The sequence below is a fragment of the Bombus impatiens genome, unplaced genomic scaffold (assembly GCF_000188095.3).
Source record: "Bombus impatiens unplaced genomic scaffold, BIMP_2.2 scf_1528, whole genome shotgun sequence".
NCBI classification, from domain to species: domain Eukaryota; kingdom Metazoa; phylum Arthropoda; class Insecta; order Hymenoptera; family Apidae; genus Bombus; species Bombus impatiens.
Window position 1 is genome coordinate 85,010 of NT_177947.1, and position 23,243 is coordinate 108,252.

General features: G+C 33.2%; 1 protein-coding gene across 3 annotated transcripts in view; it reads right to left on the reverse strand.

Moving 5' to 3' along the window:
* Positions 1-23,243, reverse strand: part of LOC100744789 (glucose dehydrogenase [FAD, quinone]) — a 34,367-nt gene that overhangs the window by 5,512 nt on the left and 5,612 nt on the right. The window contains exons 1-6 of one of the 3 annotated variants that reach the window (XM_024371708.2): positions 17,230-17,342; positions 15,283-15,452; positions 7,764-8,007; positions 6,732-6,990; positions 4,523-4,783; positions 587-817 (exon numbers count right to left, since the gene is read on the reverse strand). In XM_024371708.2, the coding sequence (XP_024227476.1) occupies positions 587-817; positions 4,523-4,783; positions 6,732-6,990; positions 7,764-8,007; positions 15,283-15,452 (1,165 nt within the window). In that variant the 5' untranslated portion in view covers positions 17,230-17,342. Of the gene's footprint in view, positions 1-586; positions 818-4,522; positions 4,784-6,731; positions 6,991-7,763; positions 8,008-15,282; positions 15,453-16,524; positions 17,118-17,229; positions 17,343-23,243 lie in introns of those variants that run through there. The other 2 variants (XM_024371709.2, XM_003494102.4) reach the window with 2 other exon arrangements.

Sequence of the window (23,243 nt, forward strand, 5' to 3'; positions counted from 1 at the left end):
CAGTATCATCTTAGGAGACGAAAAGAATTCGTCATGTTTTAAGAAGATATTCAACATATATTGGCGTGCAAGATTAAGCAATTAATAAATTTTCGATGAAAGATTGTTCATATTTAAACTGTTGTAACTTCGTGAGAAATATCGTACAACGAACCACTCGTGCTTATTTTAAAGCGTTTCCAAAAATGTGTTTACATCATGTTATGGCAGGGAAAGCGAAGATGATTCTTCTTTTCGAAAAGTTTACAAATTCAAATATCTCTAAGGACATTGAACAATTTTTTGATAATTGAAATCACTATTGAAGATTAAGCTTCTTGAAGACTATTGAAGATTGAAGCCTTCTCCTTAAAATGACCTTTTCAAGCTTGTACCATATTTTTTCACTGTTTTATCGAACTTTGAATGAAAATCTAGTGCCACCTGCACTAGAATAAGTCAAGGTAATACAGTACAAGGAATTTGTGCGATTGAACTTGAATCTCATGTGTAGTTAATGTATTATATGTGTGTATGTATGTGTGTGTGTGTGTGTGTGCTTATTGCGTGTGTAATAAATTACAGTAAAATTTCCTTTTTCACTTACCGGTACCGGACATCAAGCCATCCCTGAAGAGAAGGTACTCCATCGCGGTTGCCCAGTTGAGGGGAGTCGTATCAGTGTCATTGATAGTGAAGGTCAGCGTATAGGCGACGTGATTGTGAAGATTTTTTCCGACGCCAGGTAGGTCGTGAACAACAGGGACACCGACAGCATTCAACTCTTCCCGAGGACCGACACCGCTGTTTAGAAGTATTTGTGGCGAATTAACGGCGCCTATGCACAAAAATAACAAGACTAAAATATTTTATCACATATATATACGATTATATGACTCGCAAGGCGTGTGAGAAAACCAGACAAACTTCTTTTGTATTGTTTGATTTTCGCCATAAACTGAAATGCACTTCACCACTTATCATACTAATTTTTTAAGCCACTTTAATAGCGAAAACAAATTCCGATGGCGAAAACAAATTCTAATGGCGAAAACAAATTCCAATGGCGAAGTTAACTTTGTTTATTATATTAAAGATTTACGACATATGTTTTAGTAACATACCACAGTACTGTAAGATAACAGTTAACCGCAAGTATTGATGCGATCAATGCAATGAGAAATTGTTGTCTATAATTGTTGTTATTTCTATACTCAGAAGTAAGATCAGAATCTTACTTCTATCTATCGATTGTCGATAACATAGTTACAATCGATCAAATCTATCGATTGTAACTAGGATCAGTCTTTAGTTACGATGGGTTAGTTAGATGGCGAGCACGAACTCACGTTGTCATTTTCAACAATAATATTAGATATTTTGGTATTTGTCAGATTTTTATTTTTTAGACATTTTTAGAAATATTTTTAGATCTGTAACATTTTTAAGAATCGCATATCTATACGATTTTAAGAGATCTTTTCTTAAATTAGTCGAGTCTAATGCGTTAGATACTCCTAAACACAAAGAAATTGGCAGTGATCGAAAAGAAATCACGTGCGCGAAACAAAAGTCTAAAGCTGCATAACCTTGTAAGAAATGTTGGTGTATAAATATTACTAACAGCTACTCTATGAGAGTCATCACACACTCTTTAATCGAGCGTACCTCTTCCGCAGTAATCTTTGCTTCCTTTGTCCTCTGGAAGACACGCAATTTCTATCACTCGTAAGAGTATCAACGCCTGATTATGGTTATGAGTCACAAGAATTAATTTCAATGTGACTAACAAATTATTATTGTACATACAAAGAATTTTTCAACACGGATTGTTTGAAGGTCTTGAATATTTTCTCTATTTTTTTTTTTTTTTTTGAGAAAGATAATATTTTTGCATCGATTTCGCGTATGTTCGTCGATTTCCTCGGAACGGCTCGATCAATCAAAACGATCCCTTTTGCATCTCGTAAGGCATGTTTTCCCGGTGTTCCAGTTACAAAATTCTTTTGTATTTGTTTTTTTAACTATTTTTCTTGTCAAAATCCAATTTTTATCTATGACTATCGATTACTCAGGATTTGATTGATTTGCATCTTTTAGCGGTAGTCCATCGATCGATCCCGTTTGAACAATTTCTCCAATTTGTTTGTTATTAATTACTGTTATTGCAAAAAATTTATTGTTCACCAATTTCATTTACATTTGTTTAGTGATCGATCTACAATTGTTGAAGTGATATCGAGACGATTCCAAAACAGCAGTTTGGACGAGCGCTTTGAAATTGCGTTTTCCAATATAAACTTTAACTCGTGTCTTTTTATTCATAAATAATTAATATATAGGATATAAATAAATAATAAATAGATAAGAATAAATTACCGACTCATTAATGACAATGAAAACCATTTTATGTTAGTCTTGTAATATTGATCGTTCCATTAAAAAGTGTGAAATAAAAAATTTTTGCCAAAAAAATATTACCGACTTCGAAAAACGCTAAAAAGTACGAAATAATTTCTATTATACTTGTATTTTATTTAAACACACATGCAGTAGTGATTAGATTATATATTTACTAACTAACCAGTATATTAAATATATTGCAAGCTTCTCGAAGGCGGTATAAAATGCTTCTACTATGGTAATATTTAAGTATCATATTATAAAGTTTCAACTTGTTTATATTTATTTTATTCAAATTTCAACAAATTTATATTTAAATACATTAAATTGCAATATATTATAAAGCAAAATGTTTAGTAGTAATCGAATATGATTACTACTAACCAAGAACATGTTTTAGTAGTAATCGAATTGGAATACGTCGCTTGCATTCGTTCAGATGCAAATTACGTTCGATGCTTTAATCGTGTACGAGTTAATGGAATTATACATGCAGCAAGCTTGTCGCTAATTTAAGATCCGATCGTTACAATTTCTGATGTTATACAATTAAAAATGGAAATAGATTATATACTGGAAGGGTTTTTAATTTCGCGCTGGTTGCGAATATATTTAATATATTTAGCATGCTGCTAAAAATAGTCAGTAAATTGGTAATCTAACCGTTGTTGCATATATGTCTAAATAAGATACAAATAAAATAGAAATTATTTCATGCTTTTTAGCGTTTTTCGAAGTCGATATTATTTTTTTGGCAAAATATCTTTTACGTGTCCTTTATTCCAAATATTTTATTAATATATATATATATATATATATATATATATATATATATATATATATATGGAAGTTGTAATATCGAAATAAAATTTGTTAAATTACTATTTATAGATCAGTATGATCTAGTAGTATAGGATGTAACACAATAGTTTTTATATTACACATATCATATTATGATAGAACAGCGTTTTTCTGCAACAAATGATTAAAAACGCGAATCGTCGTTTAGTACGAATGAAAATTGCTCCCAATCAGCAAGCAATTTAGAAGTGGAAATTGTTTATGAAACGTGAACTTTTTTGCTATCGTACCTATATAGCTACCGCTGTTCGTTTGAGAATTAAAGTTGGAAACAGAAAATTAGGTTTCCATGTTTGATCATAGGAATCCAGTATGGCATAAGATAATATAGACTTGGGAATTGATTATTCAGGTACTTCGGTAATGAGTTTGTTTGTGTAAGAGATACATGATCTCGATAGTGAAACGCATTCCTTCCTGCTTTCCTTTTTTGGTGGGCTTGAAACTCGATTGACAGCTATCATTTCACACGTTGACTGGGATTACATCGAAAGAATGTATAAATGAAGATACAGATTATTGTGTACGTAATATCTATACACTATATACTTTACGTATGTATAAGAACATGTTTCTTTTGGATAATAATTATTCTTTACTTAATGTGTAGGGTATTGTGAAATAATCTTTTTCACATTTTATTTTACTTTAATGCGTGGCGTATCTAAAATAATCCAAGCATGTATTCAACTACGCAGAACGTAACGCCTATTTATTATTCTAACGTTTGTTAATTAAATGTTTCGCCAAAGTCAAACTGTTCAAAATATTTCACGAATGTCAAAGTATGTACCAATGAATGTACCTTTTTATAATATGAAATATTAGAATATATAATACAAAATAATAGAATATGTCAACAAGTTCACGACAAAGTAAGTATAATTTCACGTTTAAGAGCAGTTATCACCACGTTACGTTAATTATTTAAATACTTATGCCTGTCAGTTAACATATCGTATAGTTGCAAATGCAAGAACCAGTTTGGCGTGTCAGCATATACAGAGTTCATTGAAACTCTGAGTAGCTTAATATATATATATATCAGATAATTAAAAATTGAATCGGATAAAATCAATCTCGATCTGAACTTATTAATCTTGCGACACAAAATGTTGCGTAACCAACATTTTTACAGTCGAAAAATGTATTACTTGCGAACAAATAGAATCTTTTATTAAAAGGTATATCCATTGATAAAATCTGATCTCATGCTTTCAAGCATTTTAATCTCACTATTACTTTTATTGTAGCAGCTATTCGACATCGAAGTAATTACCTCCACTTATGATCACTTCCTTCGCCACAGAAACTCGAAGAACCTTCCCATCATGGACGAATTCCACGCCAACCGCCCTCTTGTTATTGTCGAATAAGATCCTGGTAGCCGTGGAATTCAGCATTATGTGGAGATTCGGTCGATTTCTAGCTGGACGTAAAAATGCCCGGGCCGTTGAAAGACGTGAACCATTCCTCGAGGTCGTTTGGGCTATGGCGAATCCAGTGTGAGTCCGTCCATTGAGGTCCGCGATACCGTAACCTGTGAGTAATTAGTGGAACTCATTGATTTCTCTTTTATAGCTATTACATTTACCTCGAAATTTCAAATTAAGTAAGATCAAAATGTCAAGCGTATTTATTTGCCGGTTTATAATTGAAGGACTCAATTGGGAAAGTTGTATAAATTCATTTAAAAAGAAATGAAATTAATAAAGATTTAGTTTATAAAATAGGGTCTTTATAGATGATCTTTACTTAATGTTTGGGATCACGAAGATGTTCTATTAACGTTTAAGTTTAGGAATTTAGGCTTTTGTCTATTGTAGAACTTTTCCACTAAACTTCTCGATTAGCTTGTAAATGTTGAACGATATCGCAAGTTTTTATAAAAACCTTATATATAAATACAATAATATATATAAATATATAAATAGAATTTAAACAACTTTAGTAGTATTAATTGCAGATAAACTACAGATTTAATTTCTCTTATAAATTTACAGTATATAAACACCAATTTCTTAATAAATTGCCTAAGATATCGTGCGTGCATTATATCCGTATACGCGCGACCATGATTATACATTTCCTCGTTCATCTCGTAAGTCTTCGCGTATTTTTCAATTTTAGTAAGATATTAAAAAAAGGCGTGGCCGTATGTTACGTAAAAGCATTGCGGATCCACAAGCTTCTCACTTACGACATCGATCCGTTTTTACTCGTCAACGTTGTTCGTTTCGAATTTCTTTCGCTCGGGAATTCGGGATCGATCTCGCTTCGAAAAGCCGCGCGCCACTTATAAATACATAACAAGGTCGTTCCATGTATTATGGAAGTTATACGTTAGCATTGTCAGAGGGAAACTATTGGTGAAAATAGTATAGTAATTAGCTGACGTGAGAGCTGATTATGTAACGGGTCATTAGACTCACGCGAGGAGTAACAACGAAATAAAGAAGAAACGAGTTTCTTGTTGTCGCGTAATAACAGGTTAGATGCTATTCGATTTAAGTAGATCGACTCGTTGTTAGCCAAGTTTTTTTCGACCATTTTCCAACTTTCTCGCGAATTTTATCTTACTGTTGTAACTGGTGACTTATAATGGAAGTTAAACAGAAGTTGTTCCAATTCGTTTATCGTGCTATTTCAGGATTGGAGACGTTCTTTTCAAGTTAAAGTTTTACTGAAAAGGGCTATATTCGAGTTGACGTGATTTAATTCTTGGCTAAATATTGAATTGTTCGCTTGGAAAGTTCGCTCGCAGTGTTTCCGACAGTTGATGAGGTGTCCAGACAATAAGCAAGCTACGTTGTTAATTAGTCAGGCAAAATATCACAGTCGAATGTTTTTTCCTCTGAACTTGTGTTTTTATTGAAAAAGCTTTTGAGTAATTGATTCAACGAACAGTCGTATCGTATTCTCAGATTTTTTGAAAGTTTAGAATGGTTAAAATATGTATATCCTTAATGCCTGAAAGTATAAAAACCTTTTACGACTTACAAAAAGATATCGAAGAAAAATCGTGGCAGTTAATTTCATTCAAGAAAATACCGTGTCTTATTACGAAAGCTCAGTATCGTTATGAACAAAAAGAAAAGGAAAGAAATAACAAAAAACCCTCGTTAGATAAACCTATCATTAGAACGTAATTGTTGTATGTGATAGCGAAGAGAGCCATTATCAATCAGATTACACAAATGTTAATTATTACGTTGCTTTAATTAAGCTGTCCTAATACATTTTTAGTTATACAATCTTATGTTAATTCATCTAACACATAGCCGATCTTAATTAATAATCATAGTTAATGTAGAAACTGAAGCTAAGAGAAAAAAATGTATAGTTTTATTTTAAATATAAATGTAGTTTTACTTTTTATATCAACTGTGATTGCTAAGGCTAACTACGTATGATATTAATCAAGTAACTAAGCGATAATTTGTTTCGTAGTTTCGTCACACCAAATAACAGCTTAAGAACAAACTTACCAAGTTCATTTCCAGCTTCGAGGATAGAATAACTCAAAGGCGGGTGATAAGGGAACTGCGTGACCGTGAGTGGTCCACCGACACCGTGATAACCGTAATCCATACTGTTTGCTTGGAGATTATCCTCGCTCCTGATGAAATATGGAAGGACATCTTGATAAGACCATCCTATGTTTCCAAGTCTCGCCCAGTCGTCGTAATCCTTTCGCGAGCCCCTCATATACATCATGCCATTCATAACGCTGGTTCCTCCCAGCACCTGAATAACATTTTAATTACCCATCCGTTTATTGTCCTCCATTATTCGTACATGTTATGATAGCGACAATGAAATGAGGATTATTGAGGTACACGGATGACTAAATAAGAGCAGAAATTGAAAATGGAATATAGTGACGTGATAAGATGATAATAATAACTTAACAAATGACGCCTTATACATTATAGTTAAATGTTGCGAGTAGATAGTTAAAAATTAAAAAATTTTTCTTTCTTCTACAAATAACAATCGAAAGAAATTATGTCGTGCATATTATCGTAAATTTTAAATTGTAGAACGATAGAAATATTTCCTTCTAGCTGCATTCTAAAAGCTCATATATGTAGATATTGTGAAATGTCAGCCATTCGTTACAGATACATATGGAATTAGAGCGAGGCGGGTACATACATAATATTATATTCCTTGTTCCTGTTTAATTTTAGCAGAACTCCAGTTATAACAAAAGGCAAAGAATTGACACCAGAGAAAGGTTCTTAAGTAATAACTTGGAAAATATAACGAGAATATTAAGTTTTTGATCGGTCTGATATTTATGGACAATATTATTCCGAATATAAGACAATTCTAAATAGAGCTATATATAATACTAACTAATTGTAAATGAACTTTGTTTTGTATGAATACAAATTACGTAAAATATACACGTAAATTTGGAATCGAAGCTGTGTTCCATATTCGTCACCACCATCAAATGCGAAATCATAAAAGGGATTATATTAAAGATTGTTCTGACTTTAGAGGATACATACCTTACCCCTGGGCCAGTAACACTTGCGATCATCTTTATTTAGACACGCAGTGTCTTCACTTTCGGTATTATACTGCCAATCGATGTTAGTCCCAATAAAATTAAAAAAGAACGAAGGTATCTGCGTCCCAGTGGGCTCATCCAGACCGGCTTCTAATAATAACACCGAAAATCGTGGTTCCTCTGATAATCGCGACGCAACTGTTGCACCTGCACTGCCACCTCCAATTACTACGAAATCGTACCTGAAATTAACACAAATAAACGTCATCTACACATATATATAAATTTCCGTACTTATCGATGATTGAAAATCTTTGAAATTAAAGAATAGAGAATACTCTATGCAATAAAGAACGGAGTGTATGATCGATTTACTATGTATTTTTTTTTTGTTTATTATCGATATTATCATTTATTATTATCTAGTTAAATAACTTTTGATTTAGAAGAAAATTTAAGAATTTATTTCTTACAATTACAATTGTATTTCTATCGACTTCAAACCGCTTTACAACTGGCTAACGGTACGGATAACAGCTTTTCTCATCTTTATTTACTCGTTTTATAAAAAGTTTATTTTTGACACCTTTAATAGTTTCTACATGGTATTCGAAAATTAAATTAATCGATGGCGAAAATTGTTTTCGATCCGCAATAATCGTTGCTGGTATTAAAAATATTATTTCATTATTCCCAATCATAATCAACTTTTATTAACGTCGCTGATAATTACTGCACAATACCGCTACATACTTTCATATAATATTATGTCATACAACAGCGATCGGAGACTGCTTAAACGCAAATAGATCGTATTGCGTAATCTGTTCTTCAAAGTCAAGTTTCACGCAGATCAACTGTAGTCCCACGCGTTTGCTCTACATACTTCTTATGAAATGCAGACTATCCCGAACAAGGTTACGATTTCACTTATTTCTAAATGACAGATTATTTTGTTATTCGTCATACCCTTTTAATGGTAAAAACCGATGCATCTTCACCTCGTTCGAAGAAGCGGTTACGGCTTCATAAGAATTAGAAACTGGGTTAAAGGCACGAAAGTCCTATAGCGGTTGAGCAGAGCGAAAGGTGGATTTCTTAGGAGTTCGTTGGGGACGTTCGTACCAAGTGGTAATGGTATTTTGAATGCCATGAGGCGCATGCAGCTGTGTACATTCTGTGAAATGTACACTTGGTTCGCTGAGGGACGACAAGTTTATGCATTGAAAATATGGGCCTGAATACGTCGACGTGTCTTTCATTTGCGATTTTTGTCAAGTGTCCAGTATATTGTTAAGAGAACATTTAGAAGCGGAGGGTGGTACAACCTGAATGATTTCGAAGAATGAGCATAAAATTTCATGCTATGTTTCTTTGAATGATCTTGTATTTCATGTTTAGGTATACCTACTCGCTACGAAAAGTACATATCTGTGTATCATTGTATTTATTATAGTATTTGTATGTTGATTAATTAAGTCCAAATATTTTTAACAACAATAAAAATAGATGGTTCTCAAATTATGTCCAAGCGAAATCCGAACGATGAACTTTTTCCATCTATTTATTATGAAATTTGAATAATCTCTAAAGTAGCATAGAAAATCCTGATTTTACTGCGTAATATTCGTTTTAACTTATTTTCACACAGTTTTGAGTTTGAATGCCCCAGGAAATGAAATAATACTCAAGTCTAGTTATTTAAAGTGCAAGAAAACCAGTTTTTCTACGCGGAACAGATTATTGACTACGTATACTTGTAAATTCTTTACAAATTTTTCTTCCGCCTGTTGTCAATGGTTTGTAGCTTTTTAAAATGAGCTTGCTGCATGAATACATACACATGTATACATTATCATTGTTTTAAGGAAAGATGTAATAAGAAACTTAAAAAGCTTTAAATACAGAAATCAGAGCACGTCGGGTTCGTAATATTTAATTGTTTTTCTAATAAATGCACGAAATTTTATTACACTATTGTTATATTATCATTAAAATCGTAGTTATTATATAAATTAGGTTTTACTTCTACATGTTCTCTTCTTCTTATTTTTACATATTTTTTCTGCTATTTATTTTTACACCATATTACGTCCTTCTTCTTCTTCTATTCTTTAATATCGTATTTCATAGTATAAAATAAATATAACGTGATACATTTTCTTCGTAACTTCTATAATATAGAACTAATATATTTTAAAAAGTTTTCTCTAACAAAAGTGGCTAAGAGAAATTGAAATTTTATTTCTAGAATTACGTCAAGATTATTGTAATCTCAATTTGCTATCTGTACTTCCACATTTCTATTATTACTATTACTGGCACGATATTTTTATTATTTATCGATACCTACAAGCAATGCAGATCGATCGAGAAGACTTTTAACTCGTTATCAACGTATCCACATATATGAAACGTCGTTTTTTACTCGCTATCTCTCACTCATGCAATTTTTAAACCATCCGTTTCATTCTTTCCAACCACCAGTCAGAAAATAAAATTCACCAGCCATTACTCGTTTTTTAATGCCAATTCCATTTTCTTGCACAACAGAAACCTTCCGTAGGAAGACAGTTAGCCTGCGTTCATTATTAATTTCAGTCAATCATGCTGCCTTCTAACATCGCGGCAACGGAAATGGATTAAAATGAAGCAACGGGATATTCTCAATAATTCGCTCCGTTCTGCAATATCTGTTTCCAGTAATTGTGTTTCGTCACTATTATCATCTGTGCAATCGTTTCCATCGATATTATTATTAATCACCGTCGATTATCGCGATACGGTTTCCACAGCTTCCAATTAAGGGCCTTTGACAGTAGTTTAATACGTTCGCTACATACGTCTCGGCTTTTATCACGTATCTGCTTTAACCATGAGTATATGACACCTATATGGATTCGAAGGATCAATTAGAAATTGTAAAATTTTGATATATAGATAATATAATAATAATGCGTATAAAGAATGATACAAATATGTCAAAGTTTCGCTAGTATTACATCTGTTAATTAATATAATATTAGTGATAGATGTATGTTAGATGATGCTGCCTGCAACGTTTGCGAAACGTTCCTAATTGTGTTATAAAATATTAATGCTTTATGCGATATTTCAAGAATTTACAGAAACCACTCTGCTACCTGACATTTATGAAATATAAAAATATATTTTATATATGTGAACGGGATGCGCATAAAAATATTTTGCCAAATACGTAGTAAATTATAGCAAATGTACAATATATTGTAGCGATGACAGTTCGATTAGCTGTGGTTGTACATTTTAATTATTATTTTTACGGGAATAACAGTTTGGAAAGAAATTCGTTTAATTTTAAATCCAAGTATTATACAAGAATTGTATATGAGATAACACTGTTACATGACTAGCACAAGTAGCTACATCGTAACATGGAAAAAATTATTTATATCCATACGCGACAAGCGTGAAATATGTTAAGAAGAAAGGAGAGCGTTGCGTCGTCCCGTGTCATCTTGTGTCAAATTACGCAGAAGAAATGTGTTATGTAATTCATGACACGCATGAGAAACGCGAAAACGAGCTCATTAAATGTATATGAACCGATGAACATATATCTCACGGGAAATCGGTTAATAACGGTTCACCCTTTGCTATTATTGTATTCTGAATTTTGTGTTCTGTATTCTGAACGTATGTAATAGCGTAAATCTGCGTTGTATTGCGTAGAGAAGCAATGGACTGGGCGAACAGTGGCAGACACTTGGAGAACCGAGTACGCGTAATAAGAATATTTAATTTGAAATTATGAAATTTCTCTCTGACGGATGATATAATTGACCCAGAAGTTGCATTATATTACTTATTTATTATTCATAATCCTCTTGCTCTTCGACTTAACGATGGATTCCGGTTACTTCCTGCAATAAGTAGTTATTAGTATCTGCTAGAAATTACGTTATACATAAGTAATTTTTTAAGAATAAAGGTTCTGGCTTTAATTATAAAAGTACTTGCGCTATTTGTAGATTAATTTGTATATTACCATGGAAGTTATGAAATTATTCTTTAGATTTTTTAGATTTTCTTGTAGAGAAATGAAAAATGAGAGAAGAAACAAGATGTATAATTAAAAATGGGAAACGCGTATAAATATCGTTAGCTATTCTTCAGGTGATTTTCAACTGTGGTATTGTAGATTCGAGTATACTTTCGCTTGTTGACCTTAATCCTACAGTTATCGTACCTTCTACTATCGAATTTCCTTATGAACATGTATTACAGCTAGTTCTTATTAACCCCTTCCCGTGCCATTCAGTTCGACGAAACAGATCAGACTGATGCTCGTAAACAGGAACTAACATTCAGTCACGATCGTAATGGGCAAAAAAACAGTCTGCGAGCTCGGCTTGTTATGTTTGCGTTTGGTCCAAGTATCTGGTCGCGAGTCAGACTCGCGATATTTATGTTTGGGCCAAAATTTTCATCGCGAGTCTGACTCGATAAAGTACGGGAAGGGGTTAAGGACATTAACAGCAATTTGCCTGCCTTTAATCGATTCTGGCATGGAAAACTTCTTTGAACCACTCGATGGTTCGATCGTGATTTTTTTTGGAAGATTTCACCTCTTGAAAAATGGGTTGACCTTAAACATCAGTTAAGAATAACATAAATATTAACAGCAATTTGCTTTATTTCGATAAAGCTTAATAGTGAACAGTTCTTTTTAGTAATTTCCAAAAATTCAATGAAAGTTACTCGCTTCAAGTAATTCTACTGAAAGTTGCTGTATCGTATGGAAATCACATTGATTTTCAACGTTGATTAATAACAATACAGATATCAACGGTAGATTGCTTTATTTCCATCCATTCCGGCAACAAACGTTTCTTTTAACGATTCCAAAATTATAAAATTCCAAGATTACTTTACTACAACGAGCGATTTTCTTTCCGAAAGTTCTCGCATCCCTTGCAAAACACGATTTCAAGATTCGATCAATAATATCACTGAAGAGTCCCAACTCGTTAGAGTTTCAGCTTTACGAGCATTTCTTCGTCACGTTTCTATCTACTTCCATTCTGATTACATTTGAATGGTTCACAGAATCTGTCGCACATTCTGCCTTTCGCGTTTAACCGCGAACGGTTCCTAGTGACGCGCCTTCAATTTCATCAAATTATCTATAACTCAGAGCACGGATTCGCGGCTGTTTGAAACCGCATGAAGGATCTAACTACCGAATCTGGTTGCCTCAGTGAGCATCCGGCAGAACTGCAAGCGCAGATTCATGGAGCAGGTGTGATGCAACGTGAGAGAATCATTGGAACAATGGTACCGGGCCATTACGCATGGTTACATACATGCTACAATTTCATGAATACATACACGTTACAATTTCATGGATACGTATACATGGATGTTCACTTCCGAGAAGGATACAGACAACGGACTATAGTTTCCGTACGATATCACGTGAACCGTGTCTGTAACAATTAAGAAGGCCTTCTTCGTTGTCGTTTGACCATCACCAGACATTCTGGTTCCTGTTCGAACAATTTTATTCCCTCGTCGTTTGTCGAGATTCTTCCGGAATCTCTTTCGATTCGCTCTGATGCTCGGTTGAGTGTCTAATGAAACGACGCGGTACAGGGAAGAGGAAGAATTTATGAAGCATATAAGGAAAACCGAAAAAATATAGCAGAAGATAGCAGGAAAAAAGAGCGGAATGAAGGTCATAGGTGGTCTTGGTCGAAGATAAATCTTTTTCTTAACGTTATTTTTGTTCCATATTACCGAGGTTAGTGTTAGTGGAGTGTGGATTTTTACAGAATTTCATATTTTTATTAACCCTTCGTAGGCAACCTGGGTCATTCACGTCCCAAGCGAAATTTCAATCGTAAGTTTCTTCGAAGCGAATATTTATCTTTCTCGAGAAATCTTTTAGACGTTTCACTTAAGAACAATTGGACAATGTAGTAAAGAGACTTCAATAAGCATTCCAGAATTTCTCCCGATGTTTTAAAAGCTCAGAATTAGACGTGGACGTAAATATAACTAAGGCTACATGAAACCTATGAAGATTTATTCGATTGATTAAACATTATGACAATTCCTTCATTTTGAATATGTTGTTAAAATAAAAATTGTCATACCGTGTCATATATTTTGAAAGATTTTCTACGATGATACTAATTTTATAGATTTAATTGGGTAATATAATTTTCTAAAAATATGCACGTAGAAAAGACGAATATAATCGAGTCGAATAAGCGCACACGTAAAACAGATACCGCTTTAAAATTGACAGAAGGATTTCAGTTAAACGGAGCATGGAAAATGAAATACGGATCCTTTTGGATTTTCGTTAACGAGATACAGAATGTCGAGTGGTAAATAAAATAAAATAAAAATGGACAATCGGATATTATGATCGGTTTTGTATCGAATAGCCTTTCTAAAATCAAATTTCACAACAAAAGTGTCACTGTTCTGTTATTTTAAAATGCTAATTTAGTATTCATAGGAATAACTGTGAAAAAATATCTGGATACGTGTTTGTGAGTTTTTAATCGATATTCGATTTCCTTTCTTTTTGATTTCGATAAACGAAACGAGTTTCTGGGTTATCGAATCAACTCCATTTGAAGGCGTGACCAATTTGTCATTTCACTCGACCGTGACCCGGTTAGAGAGTTTAATCTCTAGAGTTCGAAACTTGCAACTTGGACCATATACATACATATAGACATAATCGATGATCTTATTTTCAGGAACAGTTTAAATTTATTTTCGTAAGGGATACGCGCATATATGTTTCGAAACTTTTCCTACTGTATTTCTAGTATGTACATATACCTTCCCTTGCGATATCGATGCTGGAATAGTTCCAGAAAATCTTACATTCAAACGAGTTTTATTCCAAATGTGGGTTACAGTGATCAGAGTACGTTGAGATATGCTTTCACGCTTCCACGAATTGAATTTGATAGGATATATGTGTGTATTAGTCAAAGGCATTGTTTGGAGAACTTTAATATTGTTAGAAGCCATATGTTAGCGTATTGTGTATTGCGACAAAAAAAGATAAAATTATACAGAACGCCGATAATATGATAAAATTCAAACTAGTAAAGTATTCAAAGTATAATGCTTTTTGTAATACTTAATAGGTAAAACGATCTTCTATCGATGTTCTAGTTTCTAAATTGTATTCTCCAAAATATGAATTTGCATAGAAATACGCAATCTCGTTATAAGCGTTAAGGATCATTTTTAACAAATTATAAGTTCATTATCTCCTCCGTTAGGTACCACCTTTCTTATTGCTCTTTGAAAAACGTTCTATTATTTATGACGACTTTTATCAGTCTTTTCTGTGGAACTGTTGGTTAAGCTGTTATAATAAAGAATTAAACAATTAAAATGTTTTCTCTTTTTTTGTATATTAAAATTTTTTTTATAACTCGTGCTCATAATTCGCGATAGTTAAGCTTCAAAATTTCGAGGCTCTTCTTATAACTTCTTTATTTTACCTGGAGTTAACAGTAGGGGGTGGTAGTGGCCTGTTGCATGGATCCTCGAGGTCGCACTGGCTACGAAGGAATACTTCTAGAAGGCCCATGAACAACATGAAGGACGAACCACCGCATGTTGATGCTAAAGTCGGCCCGGTTGAAGGCGTTAATGGACAGTTACAGCTCATCTGGAACGTTTATTGATTTTTTACCAAACCTGAGATGGTAAATTTAAAAAGATATAATGCTCTTTATTTCAGTATTCTTAGTAATTTTCTTTTGCATCTAATCTTTATTATTTTTTATTAATCTCATCATCAATGAAAAATTTCATATGTAATTTTATATTCTTTAGTTAGCATCTACAAGAAACGAAGAATTGATAAATAAATCTATCGTTGCGTGAAGTAAGCAAAAGTTTCAGTAATGGAAATATCCGTTGCCACTAAGAATTTAAATGAATGACATTTTAATTATCTGTGAGTTAAATAGAGAAATGTAAGCCTTTCAAGTATTGATTGAAATAGTGAAACAGCTAATTTTACAATCAACCGAACAAAGTTGCACTTTCGTTCGCTCAAAGGGTGAAGGAAGAAGGAAACGTTAGACTTTCTACTTTGATGTCTTGTTCCCAGCCCTACTCTTCGATAAAAATTCGCTATAAAAAAGAGAAATTTCGTTGTAACAAAGGTGACAGTCTACTAATCATCCAACTTTCTAGCTTCTTCTCTTTTGTGCGAGATTATCTGTCCATTTTGAATACTCGTTTTATATAAAACGTTGAACGCACAGAATTGAAAAAATACTAAAATTGTTAGAAACAAATATAGAAAATTATGTTGGGATACAGTTATATTCTTATTATATTATGGGACGTAGTTATACTGTTAAAACTGTTAAAGAAACTTAAGTATTGGAGATTAAAAGAAAATCCCTATTAAAAGTGTAACTAAAGCATATAATTAATTCATATATACATTTTATATATTTTCTTCCGCAGAATCGTAGCGCAATAAAAGATTTAAATCCATTATTGAAACGAGTTTTACATCGATAAGTAATTTTCAATCATAAACGAAAATACGTTACGAAAACGCGCGTTAAAATACGATCTAGCCTACCGTGACACCCATGTCGAGATTGTTCAATTTCAACAGAAATTGGATTCATTTCGCGCATCGCGATACTCGCGTATCGAGTTTTGAGGACGCTAGACGAATTCGCAATCATCGATATGAATAAATGCAAAAATTGCAGTACCTATTTTACCATTCGCTGCAAAGCTTTGTCAAGGCTATAGTTCTAGGCTCATCAAACTGGATAATCGAGTCTATGCTGTAATAATTTGTGTACTTTTAGCAACATGAGAGATATGGGTTCGTTGGTACTTTTGTTTGATCGGACGTAATATGTGGATTTTTAAATTGTTGTCGCGGAGATATTTAAGAAGAAAAAGAAAGTAGCGTTTAAATCCATTGTGAGAAGCCAAAAATGTTTCATCAATGTAGAATCTCTGTTCCTTTTTCTTTGAGCTATGTTGGAATCCGTTTTCGTCTTTGTCAATTTGTCCGAATTAAAAATCTCTTCACGATCGTGTCGTTTCAGACCTCTTCACTTGTTTAAACTCTTCAAGCTCTTTGAACTACCTTCGACTTTCTATTCAATTATCCTCGATTAAACAATTTACGGCGTTTCGACGACTATAGGACGCTTCTACGACGCGGAAATCGAGTCACGTAGACGCGCAATCGCGATCGATCCTCCTATTTTCCTCGCGTTCTGTTCTTAATCCTTCTCTATCTATGGGCAATTTCTAGTATAAAATTAATTAAATGAAAATTTCTGATGTAAAATATCTAAGGTATTTCGCAACATGGTATTATTCACGAAATCCTTTAGAGATGATATTACTTGTGTTAACTAATTAAATAATTTTCAATATACATTATTGTAAAAAATATTCACTTTGCTTATGTAAATACAAATCGCCACATAACAATGAACTTTAACTATTTGTTTAGATGTTAGCCGATATTACGTTAAAATACGATAGCGAAGTAGTTTCCACTAAAGTGTTTTAAATGCTACTGCTTGAACTAACGACGATGGTCTTTTTATGAGTTGAGAAGAATCTCTTATCTGATCTGTATCTTGCAATTAAAGACAAGTTTTTTCCTGTATGCTTCAGTTACCATGATGCTTTTCATATATCACTATGAACCAATAGAATAAAAAGCTTTCTTCTTATGATTTTAATAAATAATTAAATAAATGAAACTGTTCATCCCGTGTTATTGGACCGCGCATTTTTATACACTTGTAGGAAATTTGAAAATGCAAAATTTCACAGAGTCCACATAATATGAAAAAATACATAAAATATCCAAAGTGCAACGCTTTTTGTAATACCTGTTAGGTAGAACAATTTTTTATTGAGCTTGGATTTTTTTCATTATATTTGCAAAGATATTAAGTTGCATAAAAATTCATGATAATGATAATAGATAGACCATACATTGAAATTTTTGTTTGGTTCATAATTCGCGATAATACACCTTCAAGCTTAAGAAATTCTTTTCTTACTTATTTTCTAAATCGTAGCGATGGAGTGAACGATTTCTCAATAAAAGTACCGAGTCATGTTTTATAATCGTGAAAAGTCCTTTGGCCCTGTGTCCTACAACTCCTACAACGGTGCCATAATATGCTTTTCACGTCGCGTTTCCTCTTCCTACGCTCCTCATTCTCGCTCGGCATTCCGGCACCCAACGTTCCTCTCCTACCGTTGTGAACCGTAATTATTGCTCTGTAGATGTAGATACACGTGAAACAAAAACATTGCGCGGTTCTTATTGTTCCTCTATGCGTCTTCTCGAGAAAGAGATTTTACCATCTGGCTTGGTTTTCTTTCAACGGATGATCGATGAAGCGAAGTGAACGAGATCGAGGAGTTCGATGTTGCGGGGAATTTGCAATCGTTTGTTGGTCTTTTTGTCGTTGGTATTACGCGAGTTGCGTTGCAATGTGTTACGGTAATCTTTGGAGATGGGATTGGAGTTTATAGTAGAGCGACCGGTGGTTGCGAATGCGATAGAAAGTGGCTGAGTAAAGTGCAATAGCTATTGTGAGAAATTGTTCGATAATATTCACAGGCGATGACTATTGATTAGCTGATTATTTTTGTAATAAGATTTGCGATAATAGATAAAATGTTGTTGAATTTTTGAGATACGTTTTTCATTGTAAAACGATTAATTATTATCTACTTGATCATGCCTGTAAATATTATTTCTTATTCTGTTTTAAATTAAGCGGCAGTTAATTTCCGACTTATCGTTAGTTATGTAATAGTTTTCCCAGCATTCCACGCAATTGTTATTATCCGGCTCTCCTGCTGAGACGAATAATTAGACCGACTACCTTTCCAGGTTTACATATGTATGTTTCATGATATTTCAGACGATTTAGTTTCCATTGAAATATCCTGCGTCCCGATTTAAAACGCGGGCTAATTCCCGTAAATGTATGGAAGAAGCGCTTAGCATCTTCCTATTTTCGCGTCGTATGTCGAAGGCCACTTATTTTGGCAGAGGAATGTTCTATACCTATATTCTTCTTAATATATGGTAAAAGTTAGATTACAAAAAACTATGAATGTTTAATTTTTATGACAATTACGAAGGCAAAATACGATGTACACTAAAACTCGTTTTATATGAACTTGTCGGAGGACAAATAGTTTATATAACTAGAGTTCATACAATAGAAGTACGTTCATTGTCCCCTACCATCTATTATCTTCCATTCATATGATAAGTTCACGTTTAGATAAATAGACTCAACAATCGAAAGTTCATTTAATCTGGCACTAATTAAAATTTCATTCGAATAAATAAAACTTATGTAAATGGAGTTCTATTGCATTAATCTGGAATCATTGGAAAATCTCGGAAAATAACAAGTGAGCTAAGCTCTCATTCCTGTTTGCTTAGCAAAGGTATTTAAACAATATTGAACAATGCTATGATCAATGCAAGGAACAATGCTATGATCTATTATCTCCGAGAAATGCTGGCAGTCTCTCGCAGAATTATCTTAATAAGTTACGTATAACGTTTTAATATTTCGTGTCTGCTACCGTAGTATAAAAATTAATGGTTAACGCTCACTTAAGTAGCTACTAAGAAAATTGCAAGACAAGTAGTTATGAACTACTTTATGAAACAGCATTTAGTAAAAATAACCTTTCTAGGTAACTATTAATATAAAAATAGCTATACTAAAATACCTACTAAAGCACTAATTAAAATTCATTTCCTGGAAAGCTTAAAGACGAAAACATTATCGATAACAAAATTTCTATTCATCAATCTCTATCGAATCTACTATTAAATTTCACCAATAGCCAGAAGTCAACGATACACATAAAATTCATTACTTAACCATCAGTTAAAACGAGTTTCCTCTCACATCTAAAACTCCATTCGTTACAAGGAACGAGAAAATCATAGAATTTAGTTGCATAATGTAATAATCTTTGCGACGTATGTCAACAGCAGTTACAAATTCTTATTTCGATCGATGTCACCAATCGACGACAGATGCTCGATCTCTCCAATTGATTTTCATCCACTGATCGATAATTGTTCGAATAAATCACGATTGCGTATCACTTTTTTCCTTCTTTTCTCGGATCTATGAATCACATATGATAATGCGAATCATTAAAGAAATTCTTCGCATCGTTACCTTGCCTGTTCTCTTAATTGAGTTAGACAAGAGAATCTTACAGTTGATTATTCCAATTTTGTTCAAATTCCAATTTCGAAATGGTATTCCAAGTTTTTCAATATCATAAGAACTCGAGCCACTTTCGATATTTAAGATTCCTGAGTCCTGATACGTATTGAATCTTGAGTTTGTATACGTTTTGAACGTATAAGGTTTCGATCTCGAATTGGAATTCTTCAACATCACTGATGTATCTTCAAAATTTTGAAAATGTCGAAAGTCCTGAGATTCAAAGCCTTGACCTCTACCTATCAAATTCTTGTGACTTTGAAACCTACGAAGTTTTTCGAGACTTTCGATACTTAACGAAATTTTAAGGAGCCAAAATCCTTTAAAACTCCGAAGAACTTTAAACGTTCAAAAGTCGGGACTCAAGATTCAAGATTCAAGATTCAAGATTTGCCAAGATTTTCGAAAGTTTCAAATATCGAATCATGTTCATGAAACTCCATGTCACGTATAAATGTTTGATACGATTCCAAATGTTTCAGCGCGCATCGCTACTTGCAGTATGAAAGGACACTGTCAGCGTGAACGTGCTTGATCGTGTGTACACACCTTCAACACCGTTACGTTCACTGACCGAGAACCACGTCGGTTACGAAAGTCACGCAGTTCTGCAGCTTCTTTTTTTTTGCTAGTTTTCCTGGCTTTTTGCTTCGACACCCTGTCAGACTTACAACGTACAACAGACTAATTGCATAGCGACGTTTCTCGATCGGGACGTACACGTGTCGAAAGCTTGGACGAGAGAGAATTCAATATCCTCGACTGAGAATGTCTCGTATTGGAACGCGTCAAACGCATCTTCAGCGCAGAATTACCAGTTGGCTGGATTTGTCTTATATAGAGTTCGGCTTTTTATGGATTTCTGGAAAACTTTGAGATCGAAGAACGCATGAAATACACATAATATGCAAAAATATATGAAATATCCAAAGTATAGAATTCTTTATAATATTTAATAGAAAAAGCAATTATTTGTTGAAATTCCATTTTTTAAATTATATTCGTACAAATATGAATTTTCATAAATACCTGCAATCTAACAATATATTTTAAATACAGAATACAAGCTGCTATTAAAGTTAGGTTCACTCGGTTACGTATAGCATGGGAAATTAAAATATTCTGGGAAGCATTTTATCAAAGTTGTTAGCGACGTATAAAATAAAAATCGAATTGTAAGAACGAGAAGTTGAAATTCATTTTCAGTAATGAGACACTTTCTTCGCAATTACATAAGAAATTTCGAGACCCGAATCTGTTGTTCTCCCGGCGGAAAGTCCATTCATGCTTGCCTGATCGTCGAGAAATAGACTTGTATCAGCATCTGTTATAATTTACATCGCATAAATGTGTGGAATCGTGGTAACGGAAACGAGGAAGCCTCCCACACTTTCTTCGGTGATTTTTCTGACAGAAAAGAAAAAATTACCCTGTCTGCAAGTTATGCGTGCCTACACGCGTGTCGTAATACTTATAAAACGGTATTAAATAATCATCCTGTTTCTTTGCTTGAATAACGTCAATTCCGCCAAAATATTTTACACCGATTTGTTGTCGATCGTTGCGAAGCTTTATTTTCCACACGATCCTATAATTTTCTATCATTAAAAAGTAACTGCTGCCATTACGTTACTACAAATGTACGAGGCGTACATGAGTCTTGAAAGAAGAAATAAAATTAAACATTTCTCTATATTTCTTTACATTTGAATAAAATCTATTCTTTGATAATTCGTAAAAAGTTTATAACATTTGATTAAAATTATGTGAGAGACGAATGTACACGAATAAGGCATACTCGACATACGAATGAGAAAGGAAATTTAATTAAAATTGTATTAATACTAAATGAGAATTTTTGAAAATATTGAACTTTCGTTCTACTGTTAAAAGCTTAAAATTCCTCCATTTCGTTAATTATTGAATGAGGATTTTTAGAAATATTGAATTTCCGCTCTGTACAGCTAAAAGCTTTAAATCTCTTTTTTCCCATCCATAAAATATTCCCGTAGAATGAAAATATTCCCATTTAATGTATTATAAAGAGATTCGGTTATGATACCTATTGAATGATTATAAATAGATCTTATATCGAAAAGATTGATTTTAGGACGCTATATTATGTATCTCTTTAATTTTCCATTTAACTTCCGTTTATTTTACTTCCGTTCACTCGGTCAAAATTATAAGCCCCTAAAGATTCATTTTATTCTTACTCTGTGCATACTTTCAAAGTTCGAACTAGAACACCTTATAATACTAAATTTACATAGTATACGTACTATGCAATTTTACAATTAGGTAGCGTCACGAATGTCGCCTCGTCTTTCGAGTCGTATTTCACTTTATTCGAGGATAAATTTCACCAAATGTGGAGGATACGTTCTATTTGGCCATTTAACAAACGCCAACACTTCGTTCGGAAAAAGTTACAGATTTATTGGAGAGAATACGATGATATATGTTCCCTATCCGTACGTGACTTCGTTAAACTTACTTATTTCCAACTTCTACGAAGAGTTTACGTTCTTTGAGAGGAAGAGTCGTATCGTATCTGGTTTGAAACACTATTCTTTGATCTTTAAGTAAAATTTAATAGCATACTAGGGCTCAATAGGGAACATTCGCAAATTTCATGAAATTCGGCATATCAAATAAGAGTTTTCGTTTCTCAAACGCAGAATCCATTTAAAATTCAACTCTAAATATATCACATCAACGACTTTTACTGTGAACATATGAGATAATGAAAAATAGCATTTTTCACGTCTTTATGTTAAGTCTCGAAATATCTTTCCAGAAAAGAGGACAGGACATATTTGAATAAAAATCGAAATCTAATTACTACGAGTAAAAGAATGATAGTCAGCTTTTTAACTTATAGATATTCAATAGCGAATCGCTTGGATATAGTAATGAGACAAAGAATATTTTTGCTCCAAGGTTATATGTTCCGTAAATTTTCCATGATGAAAACGAACAGCCGAAATGAAGTTTTCCAAGAGTAATTTATCGAAGGATAAAAAGCGTTTCCTTCTAAAAATTCTTACAGTGAAATTTATGAATGGCCGATATTAAGTCATTCGCTCGCGATTAATTAAATGATTCCAAGTTGATTTCTCAACGACACTTTCGCTGCGACGAAATGAACGAGTAAAAAGTTCAACCTACAATTTCGT